The sequence below is a fragment of the Mus pahari genome, chromosome 15 (assembly GCF_900095145.1).
Source record: "Mus pahari chromosome 15, PAHARI_EIJ_v1.1, whole genome shotgun sequence".
NCBI lineage: Eukaryota > Metazoa > Chordata > Mammalia > Rodentia > Muridae > Mus > Mus pahari.
Window position 1 is genome coordinate 55077506 of NC_034604.1, and position 19649 is coordinate 55097154.

A 19649-nucleotide genomic window follows, 5' to 3' on the forward strand; every position below is an offset into this window, starting at 1 on the left:
CCTCCCTCCCTCCCTCCCCCCCTTCCTCCCTCCAGCTCACCGCACTTCTCCACTTCTCCCCAGGAATTTTCCCGTTTTCATGAGGAGATTACACCCATGCTGGATGGGATCACTAACAACCGCAAGGAATGGAAGGCGCTGGCTGATGAGTATGAGGCTAAGATGAAGGCCCTGGAGGAGGAGAAGCAGAAGCAGCAGACAGCTAAGCCAGGTAGGCAGATGAGGCCAGGTGGAGTCTTGGCCAGGCACACTTTCAGCACGCAGTGCATGCGGGCTTGAACTGTGGTCGCCCTTCTGTGAGGGAGGGCCCTGAGCCTGCTGGAGGCGAAGTATTGGAGCCAAGCCACGCAGTCTGTATGCCTCAGTCTCTGGTCCCTAGATAGAGGCTGCGGGATGCTCTAGGGTCCTGCGGTTGAACATAAGGTGGACTCTGATCCTAAGGCTGCAGACATTTGTGCTTGAAATTATTGGTTGGCAGGAATTTCAAAAGCCAGCTTTCCAGCTCTTTGTCCACTAGAGTCCTCGCTTTACCACCGTGAGGTTTGGTTTGTATACTACTAGTGAAAGAGGGCTAGCTATCCTTCACAGCACCCTTATTCAGTATATGGTTGGAAAGTTCTCCCGTGAACTCAAAGTGCATTTGACTTGGGAAACTATTAGTGGCAAATTCAGAACCACTCCACACTGCCCAGGGCTGAGCCCAGCAGGGGGCCTGTCCATGTTCACATTAAGTACTCTGTGTGTGTGTGTGTGTGTGTGTGTGTGTGTGTGTGTGTGTGTGTGTGTGTGTGTGTTTGAAGGCTTAGGAGATGGCTCAGGCCAGATCTCCAGAGCTCACTAAAGTCAGATGCCATGAGAGAGAGAGGGGGCAGGGCAGGGGGCGTCACAGGCCATCTAGCCTCAAATAATGAATAAGAGACGCTATTTGAAATATGGTGAGGACTGACACCTGAAGTTGTCCTTTGATCTTCTTCTATATGTGTACCACAGCATGCAACATCTGAACTCAAACATATGAATGTGCACCTACCCACCTCTCTTCCAGGTGCGCGCGCGTGCACAGACACACACATACACACATTCATATGTAACCAGGTATGCAGGGGGTTGTGTGAAGTTAAGCACAGGGTTACGTGCTTGTAATCCCAGCACTCAGGAGACTAAAGATAGGAAAAGTGCTTTGAATTTTAAGGCCAGCCTTCTCTTAAAACATAACAAAGCAAGCAAACAAAACCCAATAACAAAAAGGGGTGGGGCTCGCAAGATGGCTCTGCTCTGAAAAGCGCTTGCTGTGAAAAATCTGAAAGCCAGACCAGAGGAGCAGGAGTCTGCACCTTCAGCGTTTCTATATCGGGATTGGGGTGTGTGTGTGTGTGTGTGTGTGGTAGCTCAGAGGCCTGGGGTGCACAGAGCAGCAGAAACAAGAGACCTTACCTCAGTAGGTGGAAGGGGGAGGACTGATTCTCAAAAGCGGTGCTCTGACCTCCACACGGGCTGTGGCAGATGTGCCACCCCAACTCATACATGTAATCAGAGAGAGAGGGAGAGACGGAGACAGATTGACAAAGGAAGAGAAGTTGGTCCGGGTGGAACAGAGACTAGAAGCAAAGAACCGGAGCACAGGACTGATCGTAGCTTCGAATGGAATTTGTCTGGGCTCCCGTCTCGTAGCATCATACGGCATCACATGATACAGTCGCCTCTGACCTCCCCGCACCTAGCTGTGTGTTCTGTTTCCTCACAGGACTTGGCTTCTTGTCCCTACCTGACTTCCCAGGCTTATGTCCTTCTGTTCTCAGCATAGACCCTTTCTGGTCCCCAGTTCTTAAAAGAACAGCTTTGAAGACAGGGCCACCCTTACTATCTCCCCAGGGTCTCTTATATGTCACTGCCTCCGTTAGTTAGCCCATGAGGTGTCTTTGGGAAAAGGAGCAGGTTTGTGTAAATGTGAGGCCTCCTGTTTTCCTTTTTAAAACAGCAGTGCGGGGAGTCGAACCCAGGCCTAATAAATACTAAGCAAACCCAGGAGCTTTTTCTTCAACGTGGATTCGCCATCCTCGTCTCGATCGATACTCCAGATCTAACAAACAAAAGGAGATTCTTTTCAGCTTTTTCTTTTAAAAAAGTTCAAGATCTGGCACCAGTAGACTGGATGAAGGTGGCTGGAGCAAACTGGAAACTGTCCCCTGAGAGTTCTCACCCCCAAGTCAGTCCCTACAGTTCCCAGGTGTCTCACAGTGACATCAGTCACTCTGTGGGGCTTCTCAGTGGGGAAGAACCTCTGGTTCCTCTGCTTCTCCTGGCTCCCCGACTGCTCTTTGCAGATGCCAAGCCTTGAACTTGGTCCAAAAGGGTCAAAGGCCGGTTTGCTGCAGCCTCCTCTGACCTGCCGTGTTCTTTCCTGTCCTTCACAGATGCTTCCGGGAACCAGTCAGGAGGGAACCCCAGTCCAGGGGGTGCACCTGCATCTAAGTCCTGTTGCATCCAGTAGCTGACCACGCTGCGGGCAGGGGCACAGCCCTGAGGAAGGAAGAGGTCACCCGGGCACTGGACAGTTAAAGAATCAGGAGTTGAGAAGTAGTGGTAGACACAGCAGGCATCTATATCATCTAATGGTCTTATACATAGTTTGTTCTGTTCTGTTCTGTTCTGTTCTGTTCTGTTCTGTTCTGTTCTGTTCTGTTCTGTTCTGTTCTGTTCTAGACAGCTCTCACTGGCCTGGAACTCTGTTTGTAGACTGGGCTGGCCTCAAACTCACCTGCCTCTGAGTCCTGAGTTCTGTGTTAAAAGCACACACCATCACACAGGGCTTAGAAATTGTGTTTAATTTTAAAAAGTCTATCGAGTTTAGCCCAATATTCTAGACTTCATGTACTGACTTGAAAATTTTTTGTTCTTATAATGCTTGTAATTCTCATAAGCTCTTTAAACTTAGTGTTTTATTATAAAAGTGTTCGCTAATTTCCAAAAGTACAGAATTATACATCAAATACCCACAAACTTACCCCAGATTTGAACATCAAGCTCTGGTCATGTGTGCTTCATGTGTCTTCACATTCATTTTCAATTTCTCTCTCTCCCTTTCCTCCTTCATCTAGTCCTCCCTCCCTCCCTCCCTCCCTCCCTCCCTCCCTCCCTCTTTCGCTCCCTCTCCTTCCCTGCCTTTATGCCTCCCTCCCTTCCTCTCTCCTTCCCTTCCTTTCTGATTCCCACCATGTAGCCCCAGCTTGCTTTAAACTTTCCATCCTCCGACCTCTGTGTTTACTACCACCCATGGCTTAGCCGAGCTATTTATGAAAAATTTCCATACACATGACTTCACTCTTCCACAGCCTTTAGAGTTTATGCATCCTTACAGGAATAAGCATCTTTAAAGGTCACACATCTTATGTGGTAGCACATTCGGGCAACTGGGGAAAGAGAGAGGGGGAGGTCAGGAGTTTCAAAGGTCTTGGTCTATACAGCAAGACCCCCACCTCAAGGGGGGAAGTTACCCATCCTTAAAGGAACAGCGCCTTTTCTAGCACCACACTGACACATGGAGGTGAAGGCTTCGTACCCAGCTGTGGAGTATATCCAGATGAGCCACACACGGAGGACTTGGGGCTTCAGCAGACAGCTCCTTCAGCGGTTTCCTTAGCTGCAGGATACTCTGCATTTTTTTTTTCAGGGGGATCTATGCCTGAGATGGACAAGTGTGGTCACATTGCCCAACCTGGATCAACTGTGGAAGGCCAGTCTAGCTTCAGGTTAGAGTCTGTGGCCTAGGAAAGCCAGCTGTAATGAAAACTCTGAATCAAGGACCCCTATGGTCCCAAAACTCTTGAAAAGACTATTTGTGCTGGGTGCGGTGGTGCAGACTTTTAATTCCAGCATGCAGGAGGTAGAGGCAAGGGCATGTCCATAAATTCGAGGCCAGCTTGGTTTACACAGAAAGTTCCAAGCTGGGCTGCAGTGTGAGACCTTGTTTCAAACAAGGATAAATATATATTTTTATTTTATATATATATATATATATATATATATATATAAAATAAAAGGTGAAGGCTCCTCCCAATAGGACTGCTAACCTGAGTTCTGTCCCAGGACCTACTAACACATGTGTGCACGCACGCACACAAACACACAAAACATACACAGTGGAAAAATAAAGTGTTGCTTAATCCAAATTTCACATATTGAATGTGTTTGTTCTGTTTGGTTTTGCTTGTTTCCTTTTACTAAGATCTACTTTTTTGTTCTCGAATTCTTCGTTGATTTCAGTCGCAGACCTTCTGTTCAATTAAGAGGCCCTCTTGGCTTAAAAACCGGACTACATTTAAGTTTGTCGTGCCTGGCAGAGTTATCGTTCACACAATCAAAACTTATTAAGTCAGTAAAAAGAAACCAAAAGTTGTCAATTCGATAACACGCCCAAGAGATTGTCAAAAGTATCTGCTATGCTTGCTAAAATTCAAACTTTGTTTCTATTGTTTCCCACCTTCAGCTTTTAACAGCTCAAACAAAGGCCAAATTTAAGGCTCAGAGTGATGCCTTGCTCTGCAGTGAGATTAGCTAGACTATCAGCATCCCCACTGTGTGCAGGCACAGCTGAAGAGGCTGTTGTAACAGCCTGTATGCTCTCCTGTTCTTTTTCCTTTGCCAGCGACTTCCTGCAAAGACAGGGTCAGTTGTCTCATATTCTTTATCCCCACTCCCCACCCCAGGGGTTGGTGCATAACACCCGCCTGCCTTCCATAAATGGCTATCTCTTAGACTTGGCTTCCTCACGGACTGGGGGTTGGTTCTGCAGATACTTATATCAAAGCAGTGGCCTCAAGGGGAGGGAAGTGCATAGTTTCTCCTAAACTGTGGACCCCAAGTCTATTCTAATGTCCCCTTTTAAATAAAGCAGGCAACTGAAGGCCAGAGGGGGAGGCTGGAGTTACAGCCCAGCTCCCTGGCCTTCTTCCGGAAGATGTCCAAGATCAAAGAACCGCTGTGTGTCCCACTTACATCCTGTGACTTCCACTGCAGAGCTAGCTAGCTGTGCCTCTCCCTAGAGCACATGCTCAGATGAACAAAACATTCAGGTTTTGTTACAGCAGGCAGGATGTGCCTAGACTCCAGTCTTTTAATCCTGAGCTGTGTTTTCTGCTCTGTTACATGTGACCCTTTCCAAGCAAAGACACGTCCCTAAGTAGTGACTGTACTGAAGAGAAGCTGTCCTGGAGCACACAGGGTTGGCTCTGCTAGGTCTTGGTCACTATACTTGATGTGGTTGAGAAAACTGGTTGAGGCCCCAGCATGGTCCTGTGTGACAGACAATACCTCTACTAATCACAAAGCTGAGACCGGGGGCTTGTAAGCTGAGGCCAACTTGAACTACACAGTGAGTTCTGAACCAGACAGGGCAATTTTGTGAGGCTCCGTCTCACAAAAAAAAAAAGGTACAGAGATATAACTCCATGGCACTACTATGCAAGACCTTGGATTCAATTCCCAGTACTGCACAAGTAGAAACCAAACGAAACTCAAGTTATGCATTGGCCAAGACTTTTCCTGAAGCAAGACTGGATCAGGATTCCCTCATTTAGGGAACAGAGTTCTCCCCCGCACCCCAGCCCCCCACCATATACAAAATGAATTCACAGGACCAATAAAGAAAGACACCTCTGGGCAGGGCTGTGGGTGGTATTTTTTTAATTTCCATAGTGTATTTGTTCAGTTTATTTATAAGCAGATCACGTCACTATTTACAGTACATGAGCATAGAGATTCTACAGTTTTTTGTGATGTAAACAATAGCTCCCCAGCGGGAGCTGAGAAAAGAAGCCAGTTCCGGAAGTATTTACAGACCGTTAAAATAGAACTTTATACTCACAGAATAATAATACATAGAGCAATTTGGTTAAATTATCTACGAAACTATAGAATCTGACAATGTACAAATACAGAAAAAACGGTTGCTCCTTTAGAAGGTAAGACAGATAAATCACGCCGGAAACAAAATAGGGACAATGACAACCACAATAATTAAGAGCAAAGAAGTTCTTCTTCCTTGCCTCTCACGGATATAGTATTTATATAAATAAGGACACAACCTAACGAAATGGAAAAAAAATATATAAAAATCTTCTACCAATTAAAAAAAATAGCAAAACTAAAAACTCGATTTTTCAATCATTAGCAGTGTCCTTTAAAAAATTAAAATTTAGCTTCTATTATAAATAATAAAGCAGATGTGTCCCTCTGTATAGGTGAAATTCTTGCACCTTTCTCAAGAAATGCTTCAATGTAACACACACACACACACACACACACACACACACACACACACACGCAAATACAGCCTTACATTCACGCACCCCAGGCTACAGTTACCTTGTTGAGCTCCATAATACATAATGCCCCCTACAGTAGTATCCTGGGTATGACCAAACCTCTCAAGTTTAGCCATTCCCTAGTTTGACCCTGTCGTAGAGCCAAGGAAAGCCCTGGCTTCCCTATTGCTCAAAATTCTCTAGGCTGCATGGTCACACTAAGAGAAAAGGGTTTCGAGTCCAAGATTTGGAACTGTTGGAAGGGAGCAAAGAAGCCACCTTGCCCAGTCCATTAAGGCTAGCTACAGACAGCATCTCTTGAAACCTAGGGTTTAGGGAGCTGGGTAATCTTGGTTTCAACCTCAGCAACTGCTTCTAACAAAAGCACATGCTTTAGGCCAGTGCTTAAAGGATGTAGGAGACAAGGAGGCAGGTGCGAACCTCTGGGGTCACTTGCACCGGAATTGGACTTCCGGATGGTCATCTTTCCCAGCAACCACTGGGAACCCCACTGGCTCCATTGCCCTGTCTCATGGACTCCTCAGACCATGCTCACTTGAGACTTCTAACCTGTTTCAACTGGAATCAGAATACCCCTTCAGAAACCAAGGTGGGAATAGTTTATGACTTATTATTCCTAACACAAAAACATTTGACGAGATTTGAAAATACAAAATACAAAAAAATTAACAAACAAACAAACAAATAAACAAACCTGTTTGGCTATTCGGTGGACAATATCAAAGGTCATGGCCAGGGCCCTCTTTCCCCCCAATCCTCATACATAACTTCTTCACTTGTCCCCAAGGTACCATGTGGGCCACCTAGAAGAGGTTCACTTAACAAGGTTGGCAGCTAGGCTGCCAGTATTGCAGTTACAGTAAACCCCTCGGGACATGTGGGTGCTGGGTTCAACCCCATCCCCTCTTCCACAGGATAACTAGTGCATTTCCTGAACTGCATAAGCTGCTAAGCAGCTGACGATTTTCTGAGTTGGTGCTGAACACATAGGACGACACGCTTGTGTTGCTGTATCTCACTGCCAAGTTAATGTTGGCCGGCATGGTGGCTGACCAAAGGAACTTATTTTGCCTTCCCTCTTGGTGTCTGGTGGACACCAGTCTTTGGCCACTAGGTTGGCGACCACACATTGATAAGGCAAAGTGCTGACCAAGCCCCTCCACAAGGACACTACCCAAGACCAGCAAAGGGAGAAAGAAAGGAGGCTCATTAAGGCTTCCTTGGAGAATCCTTTGATGAAATAAAAATATGGCACGAGGGGTTGTAGCCACATGAATACCTTTCAGAGGAGCTGTTGTAGAGACTGATCGCCTAGAAACCACATGTTGCAAGCCCCTTGATTTGAGCATATGGATTCCATACTCCTTCCAATAGTCAAGGCATTCTGATGAAATGGCTTTGTGAAAAATCTGTCTCTCCAAATCCCAAAGGCTTGGTCACTGCTGCCACACCATTAAAGATTCAAACATAAAATAAAATAAAATGAAAGCTGCCCTAAACATATGCAGTGTGATCCATGCCTCCTGCGGCCCCCACGTGTCTTATAATCATTTGAAAGCAATGTGTGAAAACTGTCTTAAGTTGAGCGATTTGGAGAAAACAAGTGTATTGCTAGTATTATCCGCAAGCAAGCAAGAAACGGCCAAGTGGTCACAACATTCAGATTAAAAGCTGTTCGGTGGGGACGATGACAAGGCTAACTGGAGACTGGAGGTTGTCAACGAGGCAATGAGGGTTAATTCTTCACCATCCCACAATAGACTATGGCTTGGATCTGTCCTGGGGAGCCAGCCTCTTTAGAGAAGGCACCTCAGCCAGGACTGTGTGGATCTCATCCTATTGGAGGTTGGTGGCCTTGAAGAGAGTGCCCTTCCCCCATACACACACACCCCGGTCTAGCCAGACAGTAAGTCGAACTGAACTCTGGGCTCCCCTGGCTCCGTTATCATGTTATCATTGGACAGCCTCATTTGCTCAATGAACAGGGGCCTAAGGTCACATTGTAAATAAGAAACATAAAGGGAAGATTGCTCCACAAAGCATTGCAATTGGCCAGGCTGTTCTTTAGTTTTTTGTTTTTTGTTTTTTTGTTTTTTATTAAAGTGGGTACCGAGATGTAAACCCATCATTTTGTTTCTCTAGCTTCTAGGAAAGAAGCCAGGCAAGGACTGACCATCTGCAGGCTGACCTCGAAAGACACCTCACCTTGAAAGACACCTCTGCTTTCTTTCTCACGCCAGCCCCCTTCCCTATCCTCCAACCTAGCTTTCAGGACAGCACCTCAGCCAGATGAAGGATACACAGAATTTACCAGTGGAGAGTGTGGTTCAAGGCTGAAGTGTCAGATTTCTCAAAGTGCTTTCATCGATTAGTGCAATGTATCTTCCTAACTGCTTTCCGGGTGTCCCGGTGTTCTTCCGCAGCTAGTGTCAGGGGGCACCCCACCCACACGCCCATCTGTTCTAGGCCAAGGCCATCTCTGTGCATGGAAGTTTCTTTCCCAGGCTCTCCCTGCCCTCACCCTGTATTCCCAGACACTCCAAACAGTCCTGGAGCTCATCTGTGTACAAAACCCTCAGGGAACTGGAGGGCAGTGTCAACATATATTGCACATAAAGAATAGTTCGTTTCCTTCTACCCCAACAACAAAGGTGAAGGAATCCCTTTTCTTTGGCTACAGGTTCATTCTATTTACTATCACACACCCAATCCCTTTCCACCATCACACATGTCACTGGAATATGGCTTTCTCAAGATGATCACAGCCTCTCAAAGATCAAACATTAAGAAAAATATTTTGGACCTCAGTGAATCACATCAACACACCCTCTAAGGGTGACTCCGGTTCACAGAGAGGTGCCCTTGCCTCTGTGGCAGCGGGGTCAGCGAAAGGCTGGGACAGACCCTGGAGAGAGAGCTGGCCATGCAAAAATGAATGGGCTGCCTGCATTTTCCTCTCTCCATTTACCACGTGTACAGCAGCCATGGCAGGTATATCACATCTTCCCCCAAATGCTGACCTACAGGGATTGAGGTCACAAGGGCCCTCTTACTGTATGTCTCGCCATATTAGGACTTGAGGACTAAGTCTTTGTGGCTGGCTCAAAGCAGTCCTTCCACCACCCCTGGAGCCTTGCTGTTCACCAGATTCTAAAAGGTTAACAGAGAGACACAGGCATAGGATGGGTACCTTCTGACTCAAAGCATTTTTCTAGCTGGGGCCACAAGCGATGTCAGGGGATGGGGAATGGGACCTTGGCTGTATTCCATTCAGTTATATTTACCTATTTGATGCATTTTCCTTCTGTAACAGAGTCCCCTGAGGGGGGGGGGGACTCTGATTTCAGCCTTGTAGTGAGTGAGGAGGGAGATGGAAGAATTCCTCTTGGTGATTGGATCAGACATTTCTAGAAAATTCCAGCACAGCAGAGATATGACACTGAGCCTGCCCTCCCTGGGCAGCTGTCAACAGTCTATAGGAAGCTATGGCCATCACACGTAAACATCATTGAGACACATCACGACAGCTACAATGAGAAGGTTGCCCATGGCGGCTGCTCCCTCTGGGTTACTCCTTGATTTGATGGGAAAGAGACCAAGATGGATTCCTGGTCTCAAAGGGGCCTGGCAGTCTCCTTGGTAGAGAGAGAGAGAGAGAGAGAGAGAGAGAGAGAGAGAGAGAGAGAGAGANGAGAGAGAGAGAGAGAGAGAGAGAGAGAGAGAGAGAGAGAGAGGTCATCTGCAGAGCTGGTAGTCCATTTTTATGAGAGGGTAAGTGGAGAACACTAGAGAGCCTTGGTGGGCATCAGCTCCCACCAGTGAGCTCTGGTAGGGCTCGGGGCTCTGTTCTGCTCAAGAACAACATCTTTGAGTGCCAGGGAGTGAACTGACTGGTCAGCTCCAGTTAACCCTGGCTGGGGAAGAGAAAGACTTAGTGTTTATTAAGAATTTGTTCTTTTACTCCAGACCCATCATCTGGCTTCGGTGTAGCTGTGGAAGCAGATGGTAAGATAAGAGCCCGTGTTTCCCCGGACAACTCCTACACTTGAGGCCCAGGAAGAAGGGACTCATAAAGTCACAAAAGAAGTTCTTGGTGGGGTCAGAATTCATATGGCTCTCCAGATTAAGTCTGGTCCCTCTCCCTTTGGATGATTTCGGTCATCATTGGCTTTCCCCTGTGATGAGAGCCCCGGTTTTAGTGGATACAACTGAAGAACCATTCCACTCCATACCCATCTTCCATGTGCCTACCTTATGCTAGGCAACGAATAACTATAAAGGAACTCAGAATGATTGGGTCTGCACTGTGAAAAGTTCCTCTTTGGATCTATCCTTAGAAGCCACACTTTCTCCAATTATGTTTCCATATTCTACTGTGCCCCCTCCCTTTCTATACCACTTCATTTTGTCATAGTTTGGGAGTCCTCTACCAAGTAATGGCTTCAGGGGCAGTTTTTCTTTTTCATGGATCAGGTTATGACAGGAATGGCCAGCATGAAAACCAGCCAGCATATGGCTCTACAATGATAGTCTTCCAAAGATTAGAACCGGATGTCAAATCAGTTAAACACTGACCAATTAATAATGCCTGCCTAGAGCACTGTGTATTCTAATAGCACGACCAGGCACAGAAAAATTAGTGTTATGATCAATTAATTATGTTTGCATTCCAAGGATGGGGGGGGGTTGTGACAGTGACTATGTACTGCCTGGGCAGCAGCTAAGAGTTCTGCTGTCTAATTTGCTTCTCAGTCCATTTCACAGAAAGGGAACCTGGGGTTTAGGGAGGTCAAGGGATCTCACACACAGGTACCCTGTTTCCCTATTTCTGCTAGAGCCAGCCTCCTTATCTATAGGCGAAGACTTTTCCCAACACCAAGCACAAGATCATGGTTCACTTTCTCTACTGAGGTATTTGATAATCTTAAAACAAAACAAAACAAAACAAAAAACTAACCACCAATTATCAAAGGAATAAGCCTGTCATTAGCAGCTGATTAATTTAGCTTGGGTAGTCTAATGAATCATTTACTTTCAAACTTTCTTATTTGGCAGAACAATGAATGGGTGGGGAGGGGGAGAAAGAAAGAAAAATGTCACAAGACCAAGGAGGAACTGAACTATATGAAGCATTAGAATTGGTATTCTGCCTAGCTGGCTCTCCCTCACGAAGGGCCCCTGGGAACCCAGAGAATGTCACACTGGCTATGGCTTTGACAATAGTCAAGAATGGGGTGGAGAGGAGCTCTCTGTGAATGCTCCTTGGAAGTGCCTTGTCCACCCCCAACCTGTGCAACCCCTCACTCGCACCTCTAACTTTACAGAGGAGGGGTAGGCAGGGACACCGTAGGATATTGGATGGGCTGCAAGGTGCCCTCCCTGCCCCCAAAGGACAGCCCCTAGGTGAAGTCTGTGCACCATTTGAAGGGGTCTCAGAACCTTGAGGGGTATCTGCGGGCAGGATAAGTCGCAGGACACTGAGGATCGAAGCTCAGGGACACCTGAGTCTGTGCTGAAACTTGAATTTGCCTTAATGCTGGTGAGTCAACTGGTGGCCCAATTCTCAAATGAGCTATTAGGCTTCTAGCCTATTGCTCAATGTAGCCAATTCCACTCCCCGAGCCTCTGACTTTTGCATCTTTATGCTAACTACTGCAGCAGGCTGGGGCCAGCAGTCAGGAGGCTTGGGGTGGATCACAGCTCTGCCAACTCCCTGGCCATGAGACCTTGGGCAGCACAGTTCACATTTCACCTCTCAGGGCACTATATCCTCTTTCCCTGTGGAATGGGTCTAACACAGCTTACCCCACCTTCCTTACAGGCACTCAAGGGTCTAAGCACTAAAAACAGGCACCCTCCAAGTGTGGGTAGACAGGGGAAAGGGATTCTTATTACAGCTTGAGTGGAACTCACACAAAATAAAAGACACCAGGACTTGGTAGAAGATACCTAGACACCTCTCTCTTCTTCACACCTGTGATGGCAAGCCCCTCTTTCCTGGGGACCTAGTGGCCACCCAGTACCTCCAGGACTACATGGACCAGGGAAGCAGCAGCACAGCTCAGTAGCAAACACCTTGTGACAGTGCATAGTTAAACAATCAAGGAAGCAATACGATAATCCCAGGCACAGTAGATCTGAGCCATAAATACATTTGTGTTTTTTTTTCTTTTTTTTTTTTAAGGATATACTTTTTTTTCTTCTTCAATTAAAAATGAGTTTCTAACTCCTGATTCTATTCACAAGTAACAATTTCATCATCACACACTACAGACAGAAGATGTTATGTGAACACAGCTCAAGTCTAACAGAAGGAAGTCAGTCGGGTGGGAGGGGCAGAGGACGACTGACAGTACTTGGAGGTGCACCCAGGACGATCCGCTGGAAGCGAGGACGACGCTAACGTGGCAGTGGAACATCAACAGCATGGAAACTCACAGACACGACGGACGGACGGACGGACGGACAGACGGACGGACGGAAGCAGCTTTGTTCAATGTAAACATTGATTTGTTTTTGTTTTTTTTTTTTTTTTAAAGGAAACGACAGCAGATTCAAGTCTTTCTCTCTCCTGTGTGATCTCTCACGCTCACTCGCTCGCTCGCTCGCTCGCTCATTGGCTCGCTCTCCTCCTCATATACTCTTTTCTTTGAAAACGTAAACATATTGGAAGGGCCTTGTCTGAGGTATTGAGGTATTCCTCGAAGGTTAAGGCTGATATCAATGCAGGCTCTGCTGGGCCTCTTTCAGTAAGCTGTCAAAATCCATGGCTTCGTACTTGCTTTTCCCAGATGAGGGAAGGGACTCTTCAGATGTGGGATCTGTGGGCCAGTGAGAGGTGAGGTGGTGAGAAACTCAGTCGGAACCAGCAAATCTACCACTGAGGGTGGGCCTCAAGGAAATGGGATGGCCAGGGTAACAGGCCTCTTGGAACTGGGGTGGCCAGAGTGTCACAGTGCGGTAGTGGGCGTTATCACAGTGCTAATGGCCATTCTGCTGTGACATTTCTTCCATGTTGACAAGACCTCATGGCTTCCATGTTCCTGTTGTAGAGCAATGGGTCCCTGATCAGAGCACCCTACAACTCTCTGGCCAACATCCCAGAAATGCTAATGGATCTATCTCGTACAGATGGGGAAACTTAAGTCTCACGATGGACTACCTGTATCGCAAAGGCTCCCATGGGCTCTCCTCTACGAATCATTTGTTTCTGTGCCCGTTTCTTTGTTTCCTACCAAGCTATGCACAAATGATACAGGCACCGGATCTGTCCACACTGCCCTCTATTAAGGGCAAAGCAGCTTGCCTGTCAAGGGTCACCACGGAGTGCATGTAAAGAGGCAGGAGAGCCAGGGAGCTGCCGGGTGGCTGAGAACATAGACTACATCTTCCTATGAGAACAGGAAGGTGACTGTGTGGTTAGAGCTACTCACAGGGAGGACCACAGGCCAGAAGAAAAAGCAAGATGTCAGCCACAGAAAAAAGCAGCCGTGGAATAACAATGGGCAGGAGCTTGACAAGGGGCCATGTTCAGAGGGGCCTCCAGTCTACGTGGCATTAAAGGAAGACACTGTCCCTCATACTCTGGGACTCATTACAATACAGCGAGACTCTACTCTCTTACCATAGTCAGTGTATCTGGGCCAACGGAAGTGCCGGAGCCCTCCATAACTCAGGTGGAAGGAGGGTTCATTGCGCTTTCTCAGGGTGGCGCCATTCCTCACGGATAGGGCAGCGTGCTCCGAACACCGGAAGGTGATAAAACCGTGCTTCTGTCCTCTGGAGGGAGAGCATAGGATAAGGGAAGATGCTCCAGGCCAGCCTGGTGGATGTTGTAAGAATACTCATCACAGGATAAAGAGCAGGAAACCACGTCATGTGCCTGCTTCTCTTCAGTGAGGGATAATGAGATTTGATGGACCCACCACTGTACTGTGGAGACAGCAGAGGCAGCTGAACTCCTAGATGTTTGATAGTTGCTGAACATCATGCAATCGCATCACATTCGGATGACCGTGGGAGGGGGTATTTGTCATGTCACTCCCCTGGTTCTGCTATGTCTCCTTTCCATCTGTCTCTCTCTGTCATTCTCTAGACCAGCAGTTCTTAAACCTTCCAAGGCTGCAACCTTTTAAAACAGTTGCTCAGGTGATGGTGACTCCCAATCATAGAAGTATTTTTGTTGCAACTTCAGAGCCATAACTTCGATACTGTTGTGAATCCTAGTTAAATATCTAATATGCAGGATATCTGATATGTGACCCCTGTGAAAGCGTCATTCGACCCCAAGGGGTAGCAACCCACTGGTTGAGAACCACTGCTCTAGACCCTTCAAAGACAGCCTCAGCCTCCGCTTCCTTGGCTGCCCACTTGCTCTTCATCTTACCTAATCCCACCGATGTTTCAGACCCATCTTAACCTGTAGGTATGTCACCTGCTAGTCTACCTGGCTGCAGCATCCACTTCCTACCTCTGCAGAGAGCATCAAGTCACATGACAGTACCTCCCTGGACATGGCGATATAATATGTTCAGGATGAACCTATCGCCCAAAGCTAAACCCCCGGAGCTGCCGATCTCAGATCTCTGCTGGAACAGTGAGCATGAATTAAACTCCCCAGGAAACTCTGAGAGGTTAATAGGTGAGCTTAGAGCTCCGCGGCAACCAAGAAGCAAGCGTCTTAGGGAAGGACTCGAGGCAAGGGAGACCTCCAGCCAGCTCTGCTCTGACAGTTCAGCGTTATCAATAAGTAAACAATCCTCTGATACACAACTTCCGCAAATGCCTATGACTCAGATTAGGCCAACCACAGGAGATTCCTAATCATGCTTGTCCCAGTCGGGGCCAAGTTTGAGCCCTTCTGCTGCTGTGAATGTCTGAAAATGGTTGTTTGTCCAAGACTCTCCTTTAAGGGGGTTGTATGCTTTTATGATCCTAGCGAACTAAGCCTTTTCTTTGGGGCCTTTTCCCCATGTTTTGACAAAATCCTGAAGACTGCATAAAACTTGGGAAACTTCTATTTGTGTAGTGAGTCAAAAATTATACCAAAAATACATAACATGACAGTTGCCATTTTTTTAACTGTATAGTTGAATAGTGTTAAGTAGATAGACATGGTTGCACAATGTGTCTCTAGAAAAATGTTTCGATTGTGTTGTCTTTCTGAGATAGATGTTACTATGTAGCCCACGCTAGGCTTGAGCTTGCTGTGCAACCCAGGATGTCCTCAGATTCTCAGTTCTCCTGCTTCCAGCTTCTGCCTTCCAAGTGCTGTGATTGTGGGTATGTACTGCCATCCCTTGTGTGATCTACAGAAAACAGCCCATCTTCTAAAAAAGCTCTCCTATAGCCATTAGACAGCATCTCCATTTTATCCCTGGGCCTCCAGCAACCATCATTTCACCTTCTGTTTCTAGGTATACGATATGTATGAACATACAACATTGGTCTTCTTGTGACTAGTTCATTCCCTTAGCATACTGTTTTTAATGGATATTCATCTACGCGAAGCATGTATTGCCTCTTTCTTAAGACTGCATAATACCCTGCTATACATATACACTGCACTTGGATTATTCTTAACTCTCTGCTGTTGTGAGCTATGAACATGGGTCCCTCTTTGCAATCCTGTTTGTAATTCTTTTGAATATATTGCTGTACACCCATAAACAGAATTGCTAGATCACAAATACTTCTAGGCTTTTTTTAAGAAACTCCTCTAATGTTTTCTGTATCGGTGGTGCCATTTTATATTCCATTTCACCCTAATAGAGTTCCATTTCCCTCACATTTTTACCAGCACATCTTCATTTTTATTTTAATGGTAGTTATGCCGGGTTGTTTTGATCAACTTGGCACAAGTTGGAATGTGGGAAGAGGGATCCTCTAAGCCTGTAGGTAAGCCTGTGGGGTGGGGCATTTTCTTCATCAATGATTGATGTGAGTGGACCCAGGCCATTGTGGGTGCTGCCATCCCTGGGCTGGCCGTTCTGGATTATATAAGAAAGCAGGCTGAGCAAGCCATGGGGAGCAAGGTAGTGAGAAGTGTTTAATCCATGGCCTTTGCTTCAGTTCCATCCTTGAGTTTCTATCCTGCCTTCCCTCCCTTCGTCACTGGCTAAGCTGTAAGCTGAAATAAACCCTCTCCTCCCTAGGTTGCTTTTGGTCATGGTACTTATGATAGCAAACTAGAGCAAAAGCCACCCAAATGGATATGAGGTGAGGAATGACAATTAGACAAGAGGCTACTTTCTGGCTAAAGATTTTTTTTATTATGATTATGTTGTTAAATCAGAATTTAAAATCCTAATAACTTACTTTGTAGGTATGATAGCAGATAATTTGGAACTCCTTTAAAATCAACAAAGCTATCTGTGGCATCTATATTGAATGTTCATAGGCAACTCAGTATTTTTGGTTTTTTGTTTTTGCTTTTTTTGTTTGTTTGCTTTTTTGAAGATTTCCTTACAGAGTAAAAACCGGCTCCCCTAGGTGAATGAGGACAAGACAGGACTAGTTAGCAGATTGCAGGCCCAGGATGCGCTGCAGAGGAAAGGAGGCCTGTGAGTAACACGGGGACATGCCACAGTGAGGTCGCAAAACAAGTGTATCTTCAATCAAAGGGCACTTCCTGCCCAGCATGGTTGTTTGAACAAAGGCTTTGACACCTACATGGGCTCCAGCTCTTCCTTGTTAACTTATTTGAGACCCCCAAGAATGAGAAGAGTTAAGATTGGATGGGTTTTTAAAGTGTCAAGTATGACAGAAAGCATGAATGAGGGGGCGCTGGGTCACATGGCAGCAAGGCGGGCGCTGGGTCACTGGGCAGCACATGCACACTGGATCACAAAGCAGCACATGCGCACTGGATCACATGGCATCATATGCGCACTGGATCACATGGCAGCACGTGCGTGCCGGGTCACACGCCAGCACGGTGGGTGTGTAGTGCTGTCGCCAGTTTTATAATCACCACGGTTCTTCTCCCACCTCTGTCCCTCCCAGCTCCTGGCTCCCTCCCCCATTCCCTCACCTGTCATGGCTGGCCCTGGCTCACCTTTTACTTCTCGTCAGCACCTGGCACTCTACAATCTCACCGAACACCTCAAAGCGCTTCTTCAGTTCCCGAGAGCTCATATCACTGGAGAGATTTCGAATGTATACCACGCGGCCTTCGCCCTGCTCACGAAGGGGTGATAGAGAGGGACCCCGTTATTGGAGTCTCTGTCTAGGCCTGGCTGGGCAGCAACACTGCTAGAGTCAGGGAGAGGACGGCGACAATCTCTATACCAAAGGACCTGTCCTTGTTGGAGCAGGGGGACCACTGACTACCGGAGAAGCAGCCCCGAGGGGAAGCTCCTGCCTGGAGGGACTGAGCAGAGACTAGGCAGAGAGGGGCTATACCATCAGATGGCTGCATATTCTGCTCATTGCGGTTGTGAGCCTGCAAGCTGCTGAGGATACACTGGGGAACCGTGGTTTGTATTAGGGTCACAGGAGCCACCATTTTACCTGAGTTTACCAAGGAAAGCTGGATAAAGCCATGACCCAGACACTGTGCCCACAGGTCACCCCCCCAGGAGAGTTTGGCTCTAAAGTTAGATGCTAGTGGGCAGGCAGATCAGACAGGGAGAGAAAACAATCAGGGAGGCCAGGCTGCAACCTCCTGCCTCTCTTTTGCCATTCGTGATTTGATGGACTTCGGTCCGTTGCCTGGATACCTGTGCTCTAGTGGGTTGAGATAGTGTGTGGCCCAGACAGGCTGTCTCTAGGCACAGGCACAGCCAGCAACTCTCCACATAGCCAATCAGCCAACCACAGATGGCAGGAAAGAAAGCCCAGAGCCAGGCTCCACAACAGGGCCTCATATACAGTCAGAGAGTCTGTTTTGGGATGCTGGGGTCCTTCCAGGTCCACAAACAAAGCCCTTCCTCCGTGAATTTCTAACCCTACCTGAGCTCTTGGACCCTGTGCATTTTTGGTTGCTCCTTTATCCCTAAGCTACTAGTAAGTCACCTATGTCAATACATTACCCCAATGGTCCAAATTCTAGTCAGTACTGTTGTCAATCTCAAGGAGTTTATATCAACTCTTAATCCCATAAATTTCCCTTTGTTTATGAGTCTGCTCAACCACAGGAATTGGGACTTAACTTGTCTTTATACTGCCGTCACCTAAAGCCTAGGATTAAGCCAGATTTGTCAAACCACCTAACCCAAGAAGGCTATGTTCATCTGTGGTTTGGTTTGGTTTGAGACAGGGTCTCTCTATGTAGCTTCAGCTGGCCTGGAACCCACTGTGTAGACCAGGATGGCTTTGAACGGACAGAGATACACCTGTCTCTGCCTCCCAAGTTTTGGGATTAAAGGTATGTGTCACCACGCCTGGCTTTCCCTGTAGTTTTAAGTACCTGTGGTATGTGGCTGTGTACCTCTTGGGTTTGTGTGGCCCACCCACACACCCACCTCCCAAAGCATGGCAACCAGTGAGGCCATTAGTCCTTCTGTGTGTCTGTTATACCTCCCCTCCCTTCTTTCTAGGGCTATGACATAACTGCCTGGCCCATGAACACCGAAGGATCCCCGGGACACCTTAGTGGGCAACCTCAGGATCTAACGGCAGGCTCTGGGAAGATCCTTGAGGTGGGTGGAGAGGACAGAATGGGTTTCCTGAGGGACCCCTTCTGAAGCACAAGGCCCAAATCTCCTACGTACAGACAAGTAAACTGTGGCTCAGGGAGAATAGGCCCAAGATCAGACAGAAGACGTGTGAACTGACCAGCTAAGCCTGTCTGTGCGTAAGTCCTATCCTCTTCTGCCTTGATTCTTTCAGAGTCCCTGAAGCTGAGTCCTGAGTGGCTACTTACTGCAGACCACGGCCAGTTCAATCCTGGGCTTCCCATGGTACTACCTTTAATGGCTTTTGGTTATTTATGTTACTGTGAAATAAGATAGACGAGTGTCCTTCATGTAGCCTACAGCTCATTATTCCCCAGGCAGGGGGTGAAGGCTTAACATTTCCTGGATGCTCCTGGCTTGTCCCCATTTTTTTTCCTAGGTCCAGGGACCCCAGATCACTTACGATGGCCTTTTCCCGCCGCTTCCTGGCATGCCGGACGCTTGGGGTTCCATCTGAACAGGGCCCTCTGCTCTCACGTCTGTCAGTGAACAAGCAAGGCACAGTGCTCAATCTCACTCTTGCAGAAACCCAGCCCTGACTGTGTAGGACCAAACACTGGCCTGGTGTCCTCTGGGGCTCCCAGGCTGAGATTCCTGGGAAGCACCCCGTATTAATTCTTGTCCCAACCTTCCAGGCCTCGCCCTTCTT

At 47.3% G+C, this 19649-nt stretch overlaps 2 protein-coding genes across 2 annotated transcripts in view; one reads left to right on the plus strand and one right to left on the minus strand.

Annotated features, from left to right (window-relative positions):
• Pde6a (phosphodiesterase 6A) overlaps positions 1-3036 on the plus strand; it is a 64633-nt gene extending 61597 nt beyond the window's left edge. The window contains exons 21-22 of the mRNA XM_021214420.1: positions 64-211; positions 2415-3036. Coding sequence (XP_021070079.1) covers positions 64-211; positions 2415-2491 — 225 coding nt within the window. The 3' untranslated portion in view covers positions 2492-3036. The remainder of the gene's footprint in view (positions 1-63; positions 212-2414) is intronic.
• A 2636-nt stretch (positions 3037-5672) lies between these two features.
• Ppargc1b (PPARG coactivator 1 beta) overlaps positions 5673-19649 on the minus strand; it is a 109433-nt gene continuing 95456 nt past the window's right edge. Inside the window, exons 9-12 of the mRNA XM_029546822.1 lie at positions 19404-19479; positions 17380-17501; positions 13948-14102; positions 5673-13144 (exon numbers count right to left, since the gene is read on the minus strand). Of these exons, the coding sequence (XP_029402682.1) occupies positions 13044-13144; positions 13948-14102; positions 17380-17501; positions 19404-19479 (454 nt within the window). The 3' untranslated portion in view covers positions 5673-13043. The remainder of the gene's footprint in view (positions 13145-13947; positions 14103-17379; positions 17502-19403; positions 19480-19649) is intronic.